The 18,726-nt window shown below is 66.3% G+C and overlaps 1 protein-coding gene across 1 annotated transcript in view; it reads left to right on the top strand.

The window, feature by feature from the left end:
* The window catches only part of LOC117654413 (potassium channel subfamily K member 3-like), a 93,381-nt gene extending 75,623 nt beyond the window's left edge, over positions 1-17,758 (top strand). The window contains exons 3-8 of the mRNA XM_034401028.1: positions 4,315-4,503; positions 6,450-6,714; positions 8,705-8,887; positions 16,967-17,072; positions 17,226-17,408; positions 17,483-17,758. Of these exons, the coding sequence (XP_034256919.1) occupies positions 4,315-4,503; positions 6,450-6,714; positions 8,705-8,887; positions 16,967-17,072; positions 17,226-17,408; positions 17,483-17,758 (1,202 nt within the window). The remainder of the gene's footprint in view (positions 1-4,314; positions 4,504-6,449; positions 6,715-8,704; positions 8,888-16,966; positions 17,073-17,225; positions 17,409-17,482) is intronic.
* Positions 17,759-18,726: the final 968 nt, after the last annotated feature.

Genomic DNA, 18,726 nt, shown 5'->3' with positions numbered 1-18,726 from the left:
GCACGCCGGGGTGAGGCGGCAGGGTGCGAGAGAGACGGACAGAGCTGAGCCATCTCAGCCCTGACTGACGGGCTCTGTGCGAGTAAATTGGCTATCTGGGTGACCCCGCCGCGCCACTGCCAGGCCCATGGCCAGGCCGAGGACGCCGAGGACGCCGAGGACGCCGAGTATGTCGACGGCGTGGAGGTGTCCCGGGGAGATATCCAGTAGCTGCAGCGTGGCGAGGTGCAGCAGCCCGGACTGATGCACCCAGCTGACCACAACGTGCTGGGGGCGGCGGGGCGGCGGGGCGGTGGGGCGGTGGGGCGGCGGGGCGGCGGGGGCGGGGCGGCGGGCGGCGGGGCGGCGGCGGGCGGCGGGGGCGGCGGGGGCGGCGGGGCGGGGGGCGGCGGGGCGGCGGGGGAGGCGGACGAGCAGCTGCAACTGAGAGATAAATATATATCCATACAAACACACGCGCGCGGACGTGCGGACCCTGGCTGCCCTGGCTGGCTTCGACAGAGCTGGCTGGGCCCGGCTGGCCCCGGCTGGGCCGCACACGGATAGCCAGCCGGTGTAGGCGGCGCGGCGGCGACGGGCAGAGTTAAGCTGTTGAATTGTTTCCGAACGAAACGTAGTTATCTGCTCCAGCAGTCTTGCCTTTGTTTGCCACCAGTGAAAGCGACAGCCCTGTTTCATTTGTCGGGGTGCGGCACCGCTAGTTCTGCTCGCTGTTACAAGGGGCGGAGAAAAGGGGGCGGGGTGCTCGGGGAGTCCGAGGGGGAGGTTTAGAAAGTGGTGAAGGGATGGGGTGGAGGCGGGTGGAGGGTTGGGGTGGTGGAGGGTTTCAATGGATGGGGCGTGAGGCCGGTGGAGGGTTCCAAAAGGTTCTGGTTTGCAGGAGCCGCGGGGTGGGGTCCGGAACGGGTGGCATGGGTTTCCTTAGGGTGTATGGGCGATCGTGAGAGGGGCCTTTTGGAAGAGTGTGGGAAAAGATAGGAGGAATCCGTGTAGCGCGAAGAAGCGAATACGCAAACCGACCGACAAAGGGGATGCGCCGCCAACAGCGAAGCAAGCGGGAAAGGGGCGGCGGGGCGGGACGCGGCGGACGCGCGCCCAAACAGTCAATTTATGCATGAGGGGCATGGAGGGGCAATCGACTACCGCGGGGACGCGCGGGGACGCGCGGGGAGGTGACAAGAGAGGGGGGTCGCGACACAAGATGCTCCCCTCTTTTCCGGCGCCCTGTTTATTTTTAGCAGATGATACCTTTGCTATCTTTGCTTTAAAATATACACCTAATACTACGAGACACAAAGGTGTCAGCTAGCTTTTACTCTAGAGTCCAGAAACGAAGTGCGTATCCTAACAATATAGTAGGGGCGGGCTGCCGGGGCGGGATGGTGAGTCTGTCTGGCTGGCTGTGGCCGCGGCGCAGCCTGCGCGGAATTCAACAATGCCGCCCGGCTAGGCTCAGCCCCGCGGGCGCCCGCGGACCTCGCGCGGCAAGGACTCAGGCGGGCTTCGGCTCGGCTTGTGTGCGGGGCACAGCTCGTCACCTCGTACCGACTTCGGAGCCACCTCTAAGGCAAGAAATGGCATAAGCGATGGCGCCCAGGAAGCTGACGGAATGAGCCCATACTACAGCGTGGAATGAGCCCATACTACCCCGTAGAAGAAAACCAAACGAGTATCATCTGCTTTCATTAACGTTCGTTGAATGAGATTTTTTATTTATTTTTTGGGGCCGCCCGGCGCGCTCCCTCGGCGCGCTTGCGGGGAGCGGCAAGCGCCATGGTTTGAAGGGTAATTGAAATTAATGGTTGGCGCCGACTCGGGCCGAGGGCGGTGTGGGCCCACTGTGGGGTCGGCTTGCAGTGCAGGGAACACGGCGCGAATTCGCGGCCCCGATGGGCCGGGGAGTTTTGTCGCGCCGTTTGCCGCAGTCCGCCTTCTTGTTCCTCGTCCCCGTCAGCCTGTCGGGCCGGGGCGCGGCGGCAGGGGCAGGGTGACGCGAGGCGTGCTTACGGATTGATAATGTAGCAGCCCGCGCGGCAGCCGAACAAAGGCCTGGCTGCGCTTTACACTGTACCGGCGGAAAAAAATAAAATACTAAAATAAAGCAACAACAGGAAAACACGACAACTCAACAACCGACGTATCTGGCCCCCGCCATGGCGCGCCAGGACGTGCGTGTGGCTGCCAGGCTGCCCCGCCCTATCCGTCACGTAGACCGCACACCCATTCGCACCCCCCCCCCCCCCCCTCCGGCCGGCACAGCCAAGCGCGGGGGCAAGGCGTGCCCACGCCGTTCCGTCGCGCCAGTGTGCCAGTGTGGCAGTGTAGCGGTGTACCTGTTATGCAGTGTACTGTTTTGCGGTGTAGCGGTGCACCGCGAACGTGCTGCCGTTTGGATCAGCGCGCCGAACGAGCCGAATGATTGCAGCGAGTCCGGCGGGCTTGTCCAATCGGTGCCTTCCGCCTTGCTTCCGCTGCACTGGCGGGGCGGGGCTGCGGACGTCCGGTCGCCTCATTATGGACGAAGCGCCGCGCCGTGGCGGTGCAGTCGTGTGGCAACAGTCTTCGTCAAACCGACATCGTAGAAAGCCAAGTTCAGCATCAGCTCCACCTTGCCAGGCTCGGCTGGCGGGCGAGTGGAGCGGTCGACCGAGTCGGGATGATTTGCCTCCACGGCGGGGGGCTGGCCCAGGGGCTGGCCCTTGACGGCGTCCTTGGCGGCGGGGCGCGGGGCGCGGGGCGGCGCAGGGCGTGCCGAGTGGCGAGGATGACGGGGCAGGGCGCGCGGAAGGTCAGCCGGGGGTCGCGGGGGCCTTCACGGAGTGGAAACATCAGCTCCCGCGGCGTCGGGGTGAGGACGGTGAGGACTCTGGTGCTGGCGCCCCCCCCCCCCCTCCCCCGCCTTCCCCCGACCCAACACCGGCGCTGCCTCGCCGCGCGGCCGCCACCGCTTCCCCCGCCACTTCCTCCACGGCGCGACGCGACCTCAGCCCGCAGCCCCCGCAGCCCCCGCAGCCCCCGTCCCCGACAAGGTTACGTGCGGTCCCCGCAAACTGGCTGGGCCCGCTCGCTTTCCTCCCGGCTCTCACTTCGTGAACGCTTCGCGAAGCGCCCACCGGACTGTGAAAATTTGAGTCGTCACTTGATGACCAAGGGCAATTTTCCTTACAACAATGCCATCCAAGCAGATGACATTGTTGTCCCGCCCATGTAATAAGTATAGGAGCTTTGATGGAACTGTCATCAGTCGTGATGAGATTGGCATCGAAAGTGATGAAAACATTATCATCCACGTTGTTATAAAGTGACAACAAATTTTGACAGTGCAGGCGACCGAGGCCGTTGGCGTGATGAGCAGCCGATGTGTGCTTTTGCCCTCCTTCGGAGGCGAAGTGCCCCTCCCCTCCCTTCGCGGTACGCGCTGCGCGGTGCTGCGCCACGCCGTGCATGGAGTGGAAGAGGCACGGCAGTCGCGACGCTCCTAATGCAAAACAAGACTTACGGCGACTTACAAAAGAAGTGCGCGCGCCAAGTTTTGCGCAGGCTTGCTGCTTGCGGCCTGGTGGTCGGGCGGCGGAAGTGGGCGAAGAGTTGTCGTGGAGAAGGCGGCGCCCTCTAGTGCCCCGCGAAGGGGGCTCGGAAGCTGCCTGCATGATGCGAGAGAGAGAAAGGAAGGTCGTCCCGCGTCGCAGCGGCCGAGGTCAGGATGCTTCCGATTGCCGCGTCCCCGCTCACTCCTCTCTATCGCGTTCCCACTTGCACTTGACGCCGCATTTCATTTGACGGTGCGTCCGTTGCCCCGGACTAAGCAGTGCCCACGCCGGGCTGCCTGGCGAAGGGTGCCTGCCCTGGCCTGCCTTCCCCGTCCCAGTCAGATCGACGCGACGCGACGGCCACTTGAGTAGTCAGTCTTTAGCCTCCCCGTCCCGTCTGCACTGAGTGGAGCCGAGCCGCCAGCGGTGCCAGCGCAGACGGGGCGGCGGGGCGGGGCCGGCGGGGGAAGGCGGATTTGGTCCTAATCACATTTAGGAAACGGATCAAAGAGGAAGTCGGCTGTGTGCTCTCGGAGGGGCTGAGCCGCGTTGCCGCGTTCGTCGCTGCTGGAGAAGAGATTCGGAATACTGGAGGCCAGACAGCCTGCGCGCGCCTCCGCGTCGGCCTCTGCCGTCGAGCCTCTCTAGACTGACGGACACGGCGACGCGCCATGATGAGTTCTGTTAGTTGCCCTTTTTTCACGACAGGCGATTCTCGCATCGAAATCGGAACGAAATGGTTAACGCAAGTCGCTGACATCGCCCTTGGTCTCGTGTGTTGCAGAGAGGTTCAACGTGCTGTACCAGGAGAACTGGACGCAGCAGGCGCAGGAGCAGCTGCGCCGCTTCGAGACGCGCGTCGTGGAGGCCACCAAGGTGGAGGGCTACGACGGCAAGGACCCGCAGGACCAGGACCGGCAGTGGTCCTTCAGCGGCGCGCTGCTCTACTCCGTCACCGTCATCACCACCATCGGTACGTTGCCGTGCGTTGCCGTACGTTGCCGTGCGTTGCGATCGAGCAGGCGGCCGATGCTCGGGCCGGTGTGATGCACGCCGTCGGTAACTTACGGGCGCCTTCAATCTCCGTCAGCCGGGGCAGCCGGGGCAGCCGGGGCAGCCGGGGCAGGCGGGGCAGGCGGGGCAGCCGGGGCAGCCGGGGCAGGCGGGGCAGGCGGGGCAGCCGGGGCAGGCGGGGCAGCCGGGGCAGGCGGGGCAGCCGGGGCAGCCGGGGCAGCCGGGGCAGCGGGGCAGGCGGGGCAGCCGGGGCAGGCGGGGCAGCCGGGGCAGCCGGGGCAGGCGGGGCAGCCGGGGCAGCCGGGGCAGGCGGGGCAGCCGGGGCAGCCGGGGCAGCCGGGGCAGCGGGGCAGGCGGGGCAGCCGGGGCAGCCGGGGCAGCCGGGGCAGCCGGGGCAGGCGGGGCAGGCGGGGCAGCCGGGGCAGCCGGGGCAGCCGGGGCAGCCGGGGCAGCCGGGCAGCCGGGGCAGCCGGGGCAGCCGCACACGGCCGCGGACTCAGCCGCACCGCGGAACGCGTGCACTGTGGCGCACACCGCCCCTCCGAGCACCCCGCCAGCCCCGCCTTCCTCGTCGAGTTCGTCTGCCGCTTCCCCTTGCTTCTTGGCCGCTCTTGGCCGCCCCCTCCCCGAAGGCTTCGAACAGTGCAAACAGTGACGTACGGACGCCTCTGGAAACGGATAGCGGCGCGGAGGCGGGCAGGGAGGCGGGCAGGGAGGCGGGCAGGGAGGCGGGCAGGGAGGCGGGCAGGGAGGCGGGCAGGGAGGCGGGCAGGGAGGCGGGCAGGGAGGCGGGCAGGGAGGCGGGCAGGGAGGCGGGCAGGGAGGCGGGCAGGGAGGCGGGCAGGGAGGCGGGCTGGGCTCCGTTAGTTAGGACTTGGTGGGGCCGGGCTGCCGGGCTGCCGTGTCACTGGCCGCCCCTGATGATCGTTCCGTGCCGAGTCGGTCCCAGCCTCGGCCCCGAGCTCGGCCCAGCCGGACACACTACAGGGAGGAGGGAAGCAAGACCACCATCACAATCACCACCACAACCGCTCCTCCACTGGAATATGGATCGTGAGATCAACTCTCCGCACTTCCGTAAATTTTTAATGTTTTTATTTTTCCTGTGCGGATCAAACTCGTTGCCTCACCCAGCCGGGGTGCCCTCTTTCGCTGAAATTTTCTTCATCGTGTCGATTTTATTTCTGACACACTCGTACAAACGATGTACTCCCGTTGGCTGCACCACGGTGTGGCTCTGCACAGCGGGATGACGTGTGGGGCGCGATAGGCCGACAGGCCGCTAGTTTTGTGCGCCCTCAGCGTGGTGGGCCTCATTCACGTGCCCCGCCGGCACAGCCAGGCAAGTGGGACGATGTCGCACCCTGATAGCGGCAAAGAGTTTCGCACTGGGGCACGCACACACACGCCGCACTAGCACGCCGACTGACAGACAGACAGACAGACGGACAGACAGACAGACAGACAGACAGACAGACAGACAGACAGACAGACAGACAGACAGACAGACACAGGTTGGCCCTCAGACTGACGGCTGAACACAGTGCTGGCGCACAAGAAGTGTCGCAGTATTTGTGCGAGTAACGATGCCGATGCAGAGCGCCGAATGGAAAGAAAAGGAAAACCGGGAGGAAAGAAAGAGCAAGAAAATGGAGGGGGGGGGGCGCCGCGACGCCGCGATCGGAAGAAGGCAGTGGCGCGGGGATTTGCTTCGCTGATGTGATTTTCGCGGGGAAGGTAAAGACGACGGCGACGATGGAAGTCAGGCAGGACGTACCGCGCGGCGCTGCCCGCTCGCAGAATGTTTGGCGCGAAAATAATCACTCCGTTTCGGTTTTGCGGTCCGAGCGGCGCCGAGGATAGGACCTTTGACTGCGTGATTTCAATGTCATTTCTGCTTTTCAGGGTACGGGAACTTGGCACCGCGCACCCCGGAGGGCAAGGTGGTCACGATGCTGTACGCGCTGGTGGGCGTGCCGCTGATGCTGCTGTGCCTGTCCAACCTGGGCTCCTTCTTGGCGGACACCTTCCAGTTCGCGTACAGCCACGCCTGCTGCCGGCCGTGCCGCGACGGCCACGGCGACGTCCACGGCGACGGCCACGGCCAGAAGCAGCAGCTACAGCAGGAGCCGCAGCGGGTGGGCTACAACGGCTTCGGCGACGGCAGCGTGTCACTGGGCCCGCCTGGCTCCATCGCCTGCCCGGCCGCCGCCGCGCCGCCGCACCGCGCCGCCGCCAACAACGCCTGCGGAACGCTCGCCTGCGGGCCGGGCTGCGCGGCCGCGGGCAGTTTCGGGTGAGTTTCGTGCCGGCCAGTTGCAAGTTCGAACCCGTCCGAAGGCGATACTTTTGTTTTTTCGTCGGCCCGTTTGCACCGCTGGCGGCGAGAGTCGCGGCGAGAGTTCACCCACTAACCCACAAAGCGGCGTGCCCGGTGTGCTGGCTGTGCTGGCCCCTCCTCGCTCGCGTGGGTCATGTCGCCTCGTACACACACACGTGTTTCCAGGCGAAGTGCCTTGAAAGCAGCGCATGTTTCTGCCTGGAGCGCGCGTCCCCTGTGTGTGTGTGTGTCTGTGTGTGTGCCTGTGTCTGTGTGCGTGAGGGCGACGTCGGAGGGGCGGGCCGCGCTCACCGCGCTGCGAATCGCTCGTCGTTGTAATGCCGGACACTCTTTGCGCGGGCAGTGCATGCATGCGGACGTCGGAGGGGCGGGCCGCGCTCACCGCGCTGCGAATCGCTCGTCGTTGTAATGCCGGACACTCTTTGCGCGGGCAGTGCATGCATGCGGACGTCTCCGGCCGAGCCGCGCCAAGGCCGCGGGGGTCGTTTCCCACGAGCCCCGTCCCTCCGCAAAAAGAACAAAAACGCACCCGTCGGGGTCATTCATCATTTGTCCGTTTCCGACTCAACTCCTGCCCTGAGGGGACAGGACTCGCGTCCTCGCTCGCGTCCTCGCTCGCGTCCGCGCTCGGGCCGCATGAAGAAACTTGAAGGTCCCCGTGACGGCGGGCTGCCGACGGCTGGCACCGGCCCGCCCTGCCGGACCCTTTAATTACCTTTGCCGTCTCTCTCCTTTTGTGTTTGGGTCGCTCGCTGTGGGTTGCTGGCTGCCCGCGCCGCGCCGCGCCGCGCCTGGCCGTCGCCGTCGACGACGCTGCAGCCCGCCGGCCCCGCGCCGGCCCCGCCGGCCTGCCCGTCCGGGGTCCTGACCCGGCCCAACTCGCGGAAAGCAAATATTTTCTGTGGACTGGTCCTGATCGGAAGTTGTTTGAGGCCCGCCCCCTCCCTTCCCACTCCATCCCCTTTACCGCTGACGTCTTCGGCGTCCGTTTGCGGTGCCGCGCCGTCCGCTCCATTTCGACCGGGCGGTCCTCGAGAACCTCGCCTACCCTGTAGGCTCATTCAGAACGACTGGATCGGTCGCTCTGTCTCTCTCGCACCCGTGCGGGGTGCGCATGAGTGTGAGAGAGATAGAGCGACGAAGCACTGCTCAAGCCCGGTGCCTGAGGCAGTGGCTCAGGCCGCGGCCCCGCGTACGTCGGCCACTCCGCCACTCCGTCGCCGCCCCGTCGGAATGAGGCTGCGCGGCGGTCTCGGCAGTGCCTGGCCAATGTCGGGCCGTCGCAACGCCGTCAGCGCGCTGACGAGGCCGAGGCCCGGCGGCGTGGCGGCGTGGCGGCGTGCGCACACACTCGCGGACCACCTCACACACCATCTGGCAGCCGTGCCGGCCGGCGGGGCGAGGGCGGGGCGAGGGCGGGGCGAGGGCGGGGCGGGCACTAGCGAGGGAGAAGTGGCCGTCGCCCCACTGGAAAAGGTGGGAGGCGGGGGAGGGGCTGCGGTCGGAGATTGGTTCAAGTGTTTACGCCGCGGGACTCTCGTGCCGTGGCCGCAGTAGCCCCAGGGACCGTCATTGAGCACGGGGTGGACTGCGGAGCGCGGCACACGGAGACGTGAGTCGCACTGCGCGGTGCACTCCAGCGCGTTTTCGTGGAAGACAAGACTCGCGTCTGACGAGACTCTGCAGCGGGATTTGAATTACTCTGTCCCGGATCCGATGGTTTGATGACTCGCTTACTCAGCCGCGTGCACTCCATGCGCTCGGCTTCTGCGTCGACGTCGCCGACCCTCACGACTTCAACAGCTGTGCCTTGTTGCAGGTACTACAGCAGCGCCGGCGGCGCGGGCGGCGTGCCCCTGGACTGGTCCCAGCCGTTCCGGGACCGGGAGCGCGAGCAGGAGCTCCACAACACCGTCGTGAAGACGGCCAACAACCGAGGCGGGCAGGTGGTGACGCGGCTGCAGCCCAAACACCCGGCGCACCTCACGCCCGACGTGCACAAGTAAGGCCCAATGCTGCACGCGGCTGCACGCTGCGCGCCGCGCCTCACGCCGTGCTCGCGTGTGTGCGGGCACTGACAAGGGAGGCGACTTCCCGGACGCAATGGAGCGCCTGGCGGGTAGGCACCGCGCCGACTCGGGTGCGCGGCGTGGCGGAGATGTTGCCTACCCGCCATTACCATTACCATTAAGGGCTAGACCGGCGCTCCCCCCGCCAGCCGATGAGGACACGTTCACGGAGCTGTCGGTGTCCAATGGCCAATCGCCGAGAGGTTGTATATAATAACCTAATGGAGTGAGCGGAGTCAGCACCGCGAGGGAAGCGCCCGTCGACGCATCATTGCGAAGTCGGATGGTCCGAAAATTGTGAATCCAGTGGGCATCGATCCCCGGTTCACAGGATTGGGATACCAATGCCCCTACGCTTTCAGGCACCGCGGCTCATGGAGACCGATCGGTAAGGCGGCGTTTATGAAGCCAGGCTTGATCGCTTCGCCCTGTTAGCGCGCAGAAAAGAGCAAAGAAACGGCGGGACTCGAACAACCAACCAATGCCTCTACGCTCTCGCCTGCCAACGACTGTGGAGTGCGGCTGGCCAAGCAGGGTGCTTGAAGTTCCGAATCACAGAGTCACTGCCAACCCCACAGCGGCGAGGCCGTGCCGGGCCGGCTTCGGTGGCCCCGGTGGCCCGCGGCCCCGCTCCGCTAGGCAGCCTCCATGTCGCGTCGCGCCGCGCCCTACACGCGTCGGCGTGTGTCCTTTGCACATCGCTCCTGCCGCCAATTTTTCACCGCGGGCCGGAGTGACTGGAGTGACTGGAGTGAGGGTGCCGACACGGCCGACATGCCCACGTGATGGAGAGCCCCTGCCGCGCGGCCAACGCGGCCAGAGGAGCGCTCTCGTTTTTGCGCTGCCCGGGAGTGCATACCGTCCTAAACAAGTGACCCTCATATGTTGTTTGTTTTTCTCGGCTTTTGCTTTTTCCGAGAGTTAGGCCGCCCCAACGGGGGCCGGGCCGGCGGCGGGGGCTGCAGAGTGAAGCGGCGGTGAGGTTGCGGGGCCGCCGCGTTTCAGGGCTCCTTCACCGTCACCAGAACATTGCCTTCCCCCCGCGGCCAACCATCACCATTACCGCCGGCGTCACCAGGAAATACCACCGCCTCCCATAATTTACCACCGCCACCGCCGCCACGACCTCCTCCACCAACATGGCGGCGGCACGGACGAGCACCGCGCTCACCTCCCCCACCGCATCACTCACTCTGTTGCAATTAGTCACACAGTACCTCTCCCGCGAGGCCCAGCCGGCGCCCCTCGCTGCCCTGGCTGCCCTGGCTGCCCCGCGCCCCCACGACGTGGTAAAGGACACCGAGGCGCCCTCCGTGCCGGTCGTGGCCATGACGGATGAAAAGCAGCTGAGCTGAGTGGTCAGCGCGACCTGCCTCCGTAATGCGGGCCGGCAGGGGGCCGAGGGGAGGGGGGCACCCCGTCAAACGGAGGTAAGGGGATGGGGGAAATTATAATGGTCCTGGTGGGTATGCAAAACGTATCGAATGCAAATAGAGGGTTGGCCGGGTGGGGGAAGGGTGCTCTATTGCACTGGCCGTGGCCAACGAGGCCCTGTCTGACAAGCCGTCATGTCGATCCCCGGGGCGAGTGCCTCTTGATCTCCCTGCCGGTCTTCCAGGAGGGATCTGGGCGGCGCCGCGCCACATGTGGGATTCGCAATGGCGGGGATCTTTGGTTTGAAACGCTGGGATGGGCCTCGCCCGGCCCCGCCTCGCCCGGCCCCGCCTCGCCCGGCCCCGCCTCGCCCGGCCCCGCCTCGCCCGCCCGCCCGCGGCCCGCCTCGCCCGGCCCCGCCTCGCCCGGCCCCGCCTCGCCGGCGCCCGCCGCCGGCCCGCCTCGCCCGGCCCCGCCTCGCCCGGCCCCCCGCCTCGCCCGGCCCCGCCTCGCCCGGCCCCGCCTCGCCCGGCCCCGCCTCGCCCGGCCCCGCCTCGCCCGGCCGCCTCGCCCGGCCCCGCCTCGCCCGGCCCCGCCTCGCCCGGCCCCGCCTCGCCCGGCCCCGCCTCGCGCCCCTCGCGCCACGCCGAGCCAAAGCTGCAGCGCGGTGAAGGGGCGAAGCGCGCTATCCCGCCAACTCCGCTAAAGAAGCACTTGGCGTGTGTTGAAAGGATTGGCGCGGCGCGGAGCGCGGAGCAGCGAGCACACCGCTAGCGGCGCCAGCCACCCGCGGATCCAAGGAGCCGTTCGCTCGCTCTGTCTCTCTCGCACCCCTCTGGGACGCCGCATGCGTGCGACGCGTGCGACAGAGACAGCGCGACGTCGTCGGAGCCAGCCTGCCCGCGGAACGGGGTGGCAAACTCCCCGGAAAGCGAAAAGGCGGTGCGCGGTGCGCGCCGCGGCCAAGTAGGCGGCGTTGGTGTTCCTGGAGGAGCTCGCCGACTTGGTCACGGCCTTGTCATTGCGCAAGTTTCTCTTCTGGCGGCATTGTTCGGCGCGGTGCGGCGCGGTGCGGCGGCAAAGCCAGCCGGCCGCCAAGGTGCGCAGCGGCGAGCGGCCTCGGCGCACTAATCGCGAGGACGCCGTCGACCACCGCGCCGCCACCGCGCCGCCACCGCGCCGCCACCGCGACCCTCGCCGTTAATAACGGGGCGTCCTTTTGTTCTTGGCCGCCTCCACCTTCTAGTCTTCCACCCGCCAACGGTGGAGAGCAGCGCAAACACACGCGGCGGAGGTGCACCTCCCACCCCCAGCGGGGAGAGGGTGGGAGGATGGGAGGGAGGGAGAGAGAGAGAGAGAGAGAGAGAGAGAGAGAGAGAGAGAGAGAGAGAGAGAGAGAGATACGTGCACCGCGTTTGCCGCCTAACGCACGCACGGCCGCAGACGGAGCTCTCATTGGCACTACGGCACGACCACGATGTGGACGTTGTTGGTCTTCTGCGGCGCGGTGGTTGTGTTTGTTTAGGCTGTCAGAGCATGGCGTGTAAGTAGAGTCACTACGCTGTCTCACCGCACGGGTTGAATTATTTATTAGTGATTAAACATGATCGAATGGGAACGTGAAAATGGAGTTTGTGTGACAGGCGAGCGACTGGAACCAGAGGCTGACAGCCCGGAGCTCAAGGACGCCCACTCCGCGGCGTCGCTGCCGCCTGACGGACGACGGACAGTCGGACAGACGGGCCGCGGGGTTTTGGGGGGAGACTGCGACGTCGTGCCGTCGTGCCGTCGTGCCCCCAGAGGCCGAGACAGCGGAGCAGGCGACCCCGCAGCCCCTGAGCCTGTTGGCGGCACGGCGCGGCACGGCGCGGCACGGCCTGGGGCCAGGGACGTCGCTGGGACGTCGCGGGGATGGCAAGACGAGATGGCATGGCAGCCAGCTGAGTGTTTGCAGACTTTCGTTTCGTTCGTGTGTACGGCGGGGCAGCGCGTCCGCCCGCTCCGCCTTCCCGCCGTAATAGGCTTACTGAGAGTAACTAACTTCGTTACGCTGCCGGCATCAGGACACCAACCCATTCGACTTGTATCCCCTTTCCCAGCGTCCTGGAGGGGCAGGGCCGGGGCAGGGCCGGGACGGAGCCACGACCTGAACCTTTCCGCCTTGTTGCAGGCTGCTGACGGAGTGCGTCGAGTACCAGGTGATGCACGAAGAGCCGGGCGCCGTCGCCGTGCTGCGAGAGCTTCAGAACAACCCCCCCGGCTGCCTGCCAGGGTGCGCACCTGGATGCGTGCCCGGCTGCGCTCCGAGCTGCCCGTCCGGGTGCGCGCAGGCCTGCCCCGGCAGCTGCCCCGTGGCGTGCCACGCGCAGCACCACGACGTCGTGCACGACGCCGGCCTCGCCGCCCTGGAGGAGGAGAACGAGGACGACGACGACAACCACGGCGGAAGGTACACGCGCTCTGCTATTGTTCGCGAGCTTCCCCAACCCGGCTGGGGCTTCGGGCCGGGCTGCTCCAGGGGCACGCAGGGAGGGTGGCCAAACGTTTTCATTACTGCCAATAAGTGGGGCAGTAGTATTTCCAGATAACTGTGTTTGTCTTGGCGGGGGTTGCGGCCTTTCGGGCGAGCCGCGCAGCCGCGCAGAGGAAGCCGAGAAGGGGGAGGTTGGCGCTGGCACACTGGCGCGCTGGCAGTGGTATGCAGCCGGCAAGGCCGGCAAGGCCCTCCGCTTCGGTTTGTCCTTTGTGGCGCCTGCATGGCGCGGCCACGGCTTCGTCCTCTCCTCCGTCCTCGCCCTCCTGACCGCGGCGGCCTCGTCGTCGCGGCCTCGCCCTCGCCCTCGTCCTCGTCCTCGTCCTCGTCCTCGTCCTCGTCCTCGTCCTCGTCCTCGTCCTCGTCCTCGTCCTCGTCCTCGTCCTCGTCCTCGTCCTCGTCCTCGTCCTCGTCCTCGCCCTCGTCCTCGTCCTCGCCCTCGTCCTCGTCCTCGTCCTCGTCCTCGTCCTCGTCCTCGTCCTCGTCCTCGTCCTCGTCCTCGCCCTCGCCCTCGTCCTCGTCCTCGACCTCGACCTCGTCCTCGTCCTCGTCCTCGTCCTCGTCCCAGTCCTCGTCCTCACCCTCGCCCTCACCCTCGTCCTCGGCGCGGCGCCTCCCCTGACCTTCCTCGCGCTCCGCCGTGCCGCTCTTTGGGCCGGCGCCTCCTCATCCCCTTACGCGCCTCTATCCCCTCGGCGCGCCTCGGCGGCGTGCTGCTGCCACCGAGCCTCGCACCGAGCCTCGCACCGAGCCTCGCACCGAGCCTCGCACCGAGCCTCGCACCGAGCCTCGCACCGAGCCTCGCACCGAGCCTCGCACCGAGCCTCGCACCGAGCCTCGCACCGAGCCTCGCACCGAGCCGCCGCCAGCTCTCTCGGCCGGGAGTGGCGCTGGCGCGCTGCCGTTGCGGCGAGGTCTCTCATATCGGATTCAAAGCCAGCGAGCCGAAATTTCATTACTGTCTGGCCCAGCCCCCTTGTCCCATACCGTTTCGTTATTTCTGTGGCACGTATAAAGCAACAGCGGCCTGCGGGCTGCAGCGGCTGTGCTGGTGGGGGCCGGGCCGGGCCTTGTGGGGGCCGGACCACCCCGCCAAGGACTTGGCGCCCCCGGGCCAGGGGCGGGCCGCGCCGCGTCAAGCGAGGCCGCCGAGTCACGCCGCCGCCAGGGCCGCCTCGGCCAGGGCAGCACGGCACCGAGCTCGACCGAGCTCGACCCGCCAGCGCGACAAGGAGGGGGCGACAGCTCCACGCCTCGGCGCGATCCTCCAATTTAATCTCTCTCTTTCCGTTGCCTGGCAGAGCGGGGCACCGCTTGCGCGTGTCGCATGGCGTGTCGCCGCCAAGAGGCGCACTTCACGTAGAGGCCGCTGAGATTCAGCGCACGCCCCGCCACGCCGCGCCACGCCCCGCTACGCCCCGCCACGCCCCGCCATGCCCCGCCACGCCCCGCCACGCCACGCCGCGCCACGCCCCGCCACGCCCCGCCACGCCCCGCCACGCCCCGCCACGCCCCGCCACGCCCCACCACGCCCCACCACGCCCCGCCCCGCCACGCCCCGCCACGCCCTGCCATGAACCCGCCACGCCCCGCCACGCCGCGCTGGATGCCCGGGTGGGGCCCGGGGCCCAGGGCCCAGGCCGGCGGGGCGGCGGGTCTCCAGGGGCAACTAATATCCCATGCGGGCTGGGAGGCGGGGCGGCGGGGCAAGCGCAGCGCCAACCAATATAATAGGCGGGTGACCGCGCCGCTTATCGCGATACACGCGTGACAAGGAGACCCTCTCGCCCCCGTGCGACCTGCTTATCTCCCGCCTGCTTCCTCCCGACGCGACGCCTGCCTGCATTCCGAACAGTGCCGCGCTGCTGCGCTCTCTCTCGCACCCTGGGCCGGCCTGGGCCGCCCTGGGCGTGTCCCGCATAGGCCCGCATGGGTGCGAGAGAGACAGAGCGACTGTGCGGAATGAGCACGCTGTGCATGGTGCCTGCATGCGCGGCGGGGCTGTCCAATCTCTCTCCCCGGAGCCAGCCCGTCGCGGTGCACGTCGCGATCAGCTGCCAGGACTGCTTCTCGGCGGCGGGGATGAAGCCTCCCCAGGGCGCGGCGCCGGGTCGCGGGCTGTCAAACTAGAGACTCGAGAATGAACGAAAAAAGGGGGAAAAACAAAGAGAGCAAAGGCGATGGCGTAATTACTGCAAGCGTTTAATGGCGGAGGCATGCTTGTCGAGGCCGAGGTCGGGGCGAGGCTCAGCGAGCATTAGCGGCGTTCGGAAAAGACGCCCCGGAAAGAAAATCCGCGGCACGGCCAGGCCCTGGGCCAGGCACGCCGAGGTGCAGTCGTCCTAATGGCGAGGCCGTTGTTGAGACGTCACTGTCGGCGACGGCCGCGGGTTCAAGTCCCGGCCGCGGCGGAAAAAGACATCGGGCCGCGGGGAACTAATGGCCACCTGGGTCATCATCATTATCGCCTGGGAACGCCAAGGCGGGTGAACGGCCGCTCGACGCCGTCCCCGACGTCCCCGTTGTCCCCGGGCGGGCGGGCCGCGAGGACTAGGGCCGGGGGCGGCGCGCGCGCCTGCTGCTGGGGCTGCCTCAGACAAAGTCACAGTCGTAGCGGGACAAGGGAGGGGGAGAGAAACTTTGTGGCGCGGCAGGCCTGCAGGACATTAAAGCTACACACCTCCGTCGCCGCCACGGCCTGGGCCATGGCCACCGCGCCGCGGGGGGCGAGAAGAGCGAGCGGTACTACACCATACTCCAGTCGCCGGCCGGGGAATTATTATTTCGCAGTAACAGCGTGAAAAGAAAATAACAAAGTGGCTGTAGGCAGTAATGGATGGACCGCGCGGGCTGCGAACCCTCTACTGCCCTCCAGAGACGACACCGGAGCCGGAGAATGAGACGCAGCGACGCAGTTAGGTGAGGAGTAGGGGGTTGTAACGCCACCCCCACCTCGGCAACGGGTCCCGGCCGTCCCGGGCCTGCTCCGCTCCGAGCCTTTCGCTCGTTTTGCGTGTTTTGCGTGTTTTGCGTGGCTGGTGGCGGAACCGAATCGGGCGGCAGATTTGCCAGGCCGATGGTGGTGTCGAGAGCCGTGCTGCTGTGCGCACGGCGAGCAGCGGCACGGCGATGGCGGCGGGCGCGTCGTTTTCTCTCCCGTTCTACCGCCAGGCCCCACGGCATCGCCCGACGCTTCGCCTCCCGAAGACTGACTTTGTCTCTCTCGCTGTCATGAGGCTCACGGGTGCAAGGGAGACAGAGCGACGAAAACGACTCCGGAATTGACCGCAGCCGGCCTCCGCGTTCCAGCGCACCTCCGCGCTGCCCGGCGCTGCCCGTAAGGGCGCTCGCCGGCCGCGGCGCTTGGCGGCGCTTGGCGGCGCTTGGCGGCGCTTGGCGGCGCTTGGCGGCGCTTGGCGGCGCTTGGCGGCGCTTGGCGGCGCTTGGCGGCGCTTGGCGGCGCTTGGCGGCGCTTGGCGGCGCTTGGCGGCGCTTGGCGTTGGCGCTTGGCGGCGCTTGGCGGCGCTTGGCGGCGCTTGGCGGCGCTTGGCGGCGCTTGGCGGCGCTTGGCGGCGCTTGGCGGGGCTTGGCGGCGCTTGGCCAGACCGGGTCGGGTAGCCGGGCGGAGGGCGTGGGTCGGGCGGCCCGCATCGGGAACTTGTTGTGGGCGGCGAGGAATCCGGCATCCGGCTGCAGCCAGGCGGAAGCACGCGGAAGCACGCCGAAGCACGCCGAAGCACGCGGAAGCACGCCGAAGCGAAGCGAGGCAGCGGGGCCGAGTGCCGACGGCCAGGCCGAAGGCGGAAGGCGCCCCGCCCTCGCAGTATTCTTATTTTGGTTTCGGTTTTCAGCCGCCATGGCAAATAAGGCAGACCATAGAGGGATGCGTGGTGGGCGGGGTAAGCGTCGTTGTGTCTCTTTTGTTTGCTTCCCGGCTATCGGGAATGCTTGAAATGTCTGAAATGCCGCGCGGGCCGAGGCCGAGGCCGAGACCGACAACGATGCAGAGGCATCTGCGCCAGACCCTCGATTCCGGAGTTCGACTCCCGACTTATCATTTCATTTTGTTCGCCCAGTCTAACGCCAGACCCTTGTTCCTTTGCAGCTGCGGGCCGCACTCCACGCCGTCCCGCGTGCCGCTGCTGTGCCGCTCCAACTCGGCCTCGGGTATGACTGGGGTGGACCCGGGCGCCATGGCGCAGTCCACGCCGGTGAAGCGCGTGCCGCCGCCGCCGCCGCGTCGCTACGTCATCCCGCCGCCACCGACCCTGCCGCCCCCCGCCGCCGACCCGTCCGACCTGGGCCTGGGTGGCCTGGGCCTGGGCGACGCGTCGCCGCCACCGCCGCCGCGCGTGCCCATCTACCTGGTGCTGACGGGGCTGGCGGCCTACATCTGCCTCGGCGCCGCCGTGTTCGCCGCCTGGGAGGAGTGGAGCTTTCTGGACGGCGCCTACTTCTGCTTCGTCACACTCTCCACCATCGGCTTCGGCGACCTGGTGCCCGGCAAGTCGCTCAAGAGCGCCGAGTCGCAGGGCGGCCAGCTGCAGGTGCGTCTCTGCCCAGTCAGTTCGGAATTCCGTCGTCGTGAATGGTTGTCGAACCTGGTTTGCCTTGCCCGCAGGTGTCGGCGTGCGTGGCGTACCTGCTGCTGGGGCTGGTGCTCATCGCCACGGCCTTCTCGCTGGTGCAGGAGGAGGTGCTGGCGCGGCTGTCGCAGGTGGCGCGCACCCTCGGCATCATCTCCAAGCACCACCAGCCGCTGCACCACCACCACCACCACGGCCTGCACCACCAGGGCCGGCGGCACTCGGCTCGGCACCACGCCGCCAGCCAGACCTCGGCCACCGCCACGGCGCAGACCCACCACCACAGCCGCAGACGGTCCGACCCCACATGACAGGCGGCGTCCTGCTCCTGCCGCGGCCGGGGCAGCCAGGGCGGCCAGGGGCGGGGCCTCGCAGTGCTGTGACTTTCTCCTTTGTATAAGTGCGTGCGTGTGTGTGTGTGTGACTGTGTGTGCGTGCGTTTGTGTGCGCGTTTCGTGGTGCGGCCACGGATTGCGTATTCTGGTTTCCTGGCGGCGCCTCGACTGAAAATGTATGTCGATGTTTTCATGCTGCAAGCCCATTCTTTTGCCACTTCCACGATATACAAAGTGTCTGTTGTGTTCAAACCAATAACTCTGGTGTTTCCGCTCCGTTGTGTTCGTTTTATTTATCTCTTTTTTTTCGGTTTTGCATTTGTGTAAATATTCATTCTTCGCCCTCACGTCGGTCAAAACCAGACTCTCCTTTGTCGCATGAAGTCATCTGCATATCTCACATAGCCGCTGGGTCACCTGAAGTTGCATGGGAAGCGTGAGCGATATCATAAAATCTAAGACTGTATATTTTATGTAAATAAAAACTCGTCAGAGCGAAAGGCCTCTTAATGTGTAGATAGTACGATATTATTTTCAGATATTATATATGTATATTGATGACTTATTCTTCGTTAGGCGCTGTATTTTAGATTATGAAAGCTGTGACCCGATTGACTCGGTCTATGATGAAGCATTGTATTATTTTAAGTTTACAAACAAATTTAAATATTTCTTGCTATGTCTGTGAAGTAGTAAAAGTGTGTACCCTTGTTTCTATTACTGAGGAAGAAAAGAATCTATCGTTAGGTCGACAACTGCCCATCATGAACGCATTATTGTCGTGACTACTTCAATATTATCTCGTGAAACTGGACCAAATAGAAAAGCCTCGGCTTTCCACTTTGACTTGTTTGGCGCGCTGCAACCAGATTTAGTTTCATGTCGTACCTTGTGTCAAAACCTATGCATATACGCCAGGCGGTCCGAAAACCCCGAGCGTTGCG

The sequence above is a fragment of the Thrips palmi genome, unplaced genomic scaffold, assembly GCF_012932325.1.
Source record: "Thrips palmi isolate BJ-2018 unplaced genomic scaffold, TpBJ-2018v1 HiC_scaffold_10, whole genome shotgun sequence".
Lineage (NCBI taxonomy): Eukaryota > Metazoa > Arthropoda > Insecta > Thysanoptera > Thripidae > Thrips > Thrips palmi.
This window is presented reverse-complemented; position numbering and strand designations above follow the sequence as displayed.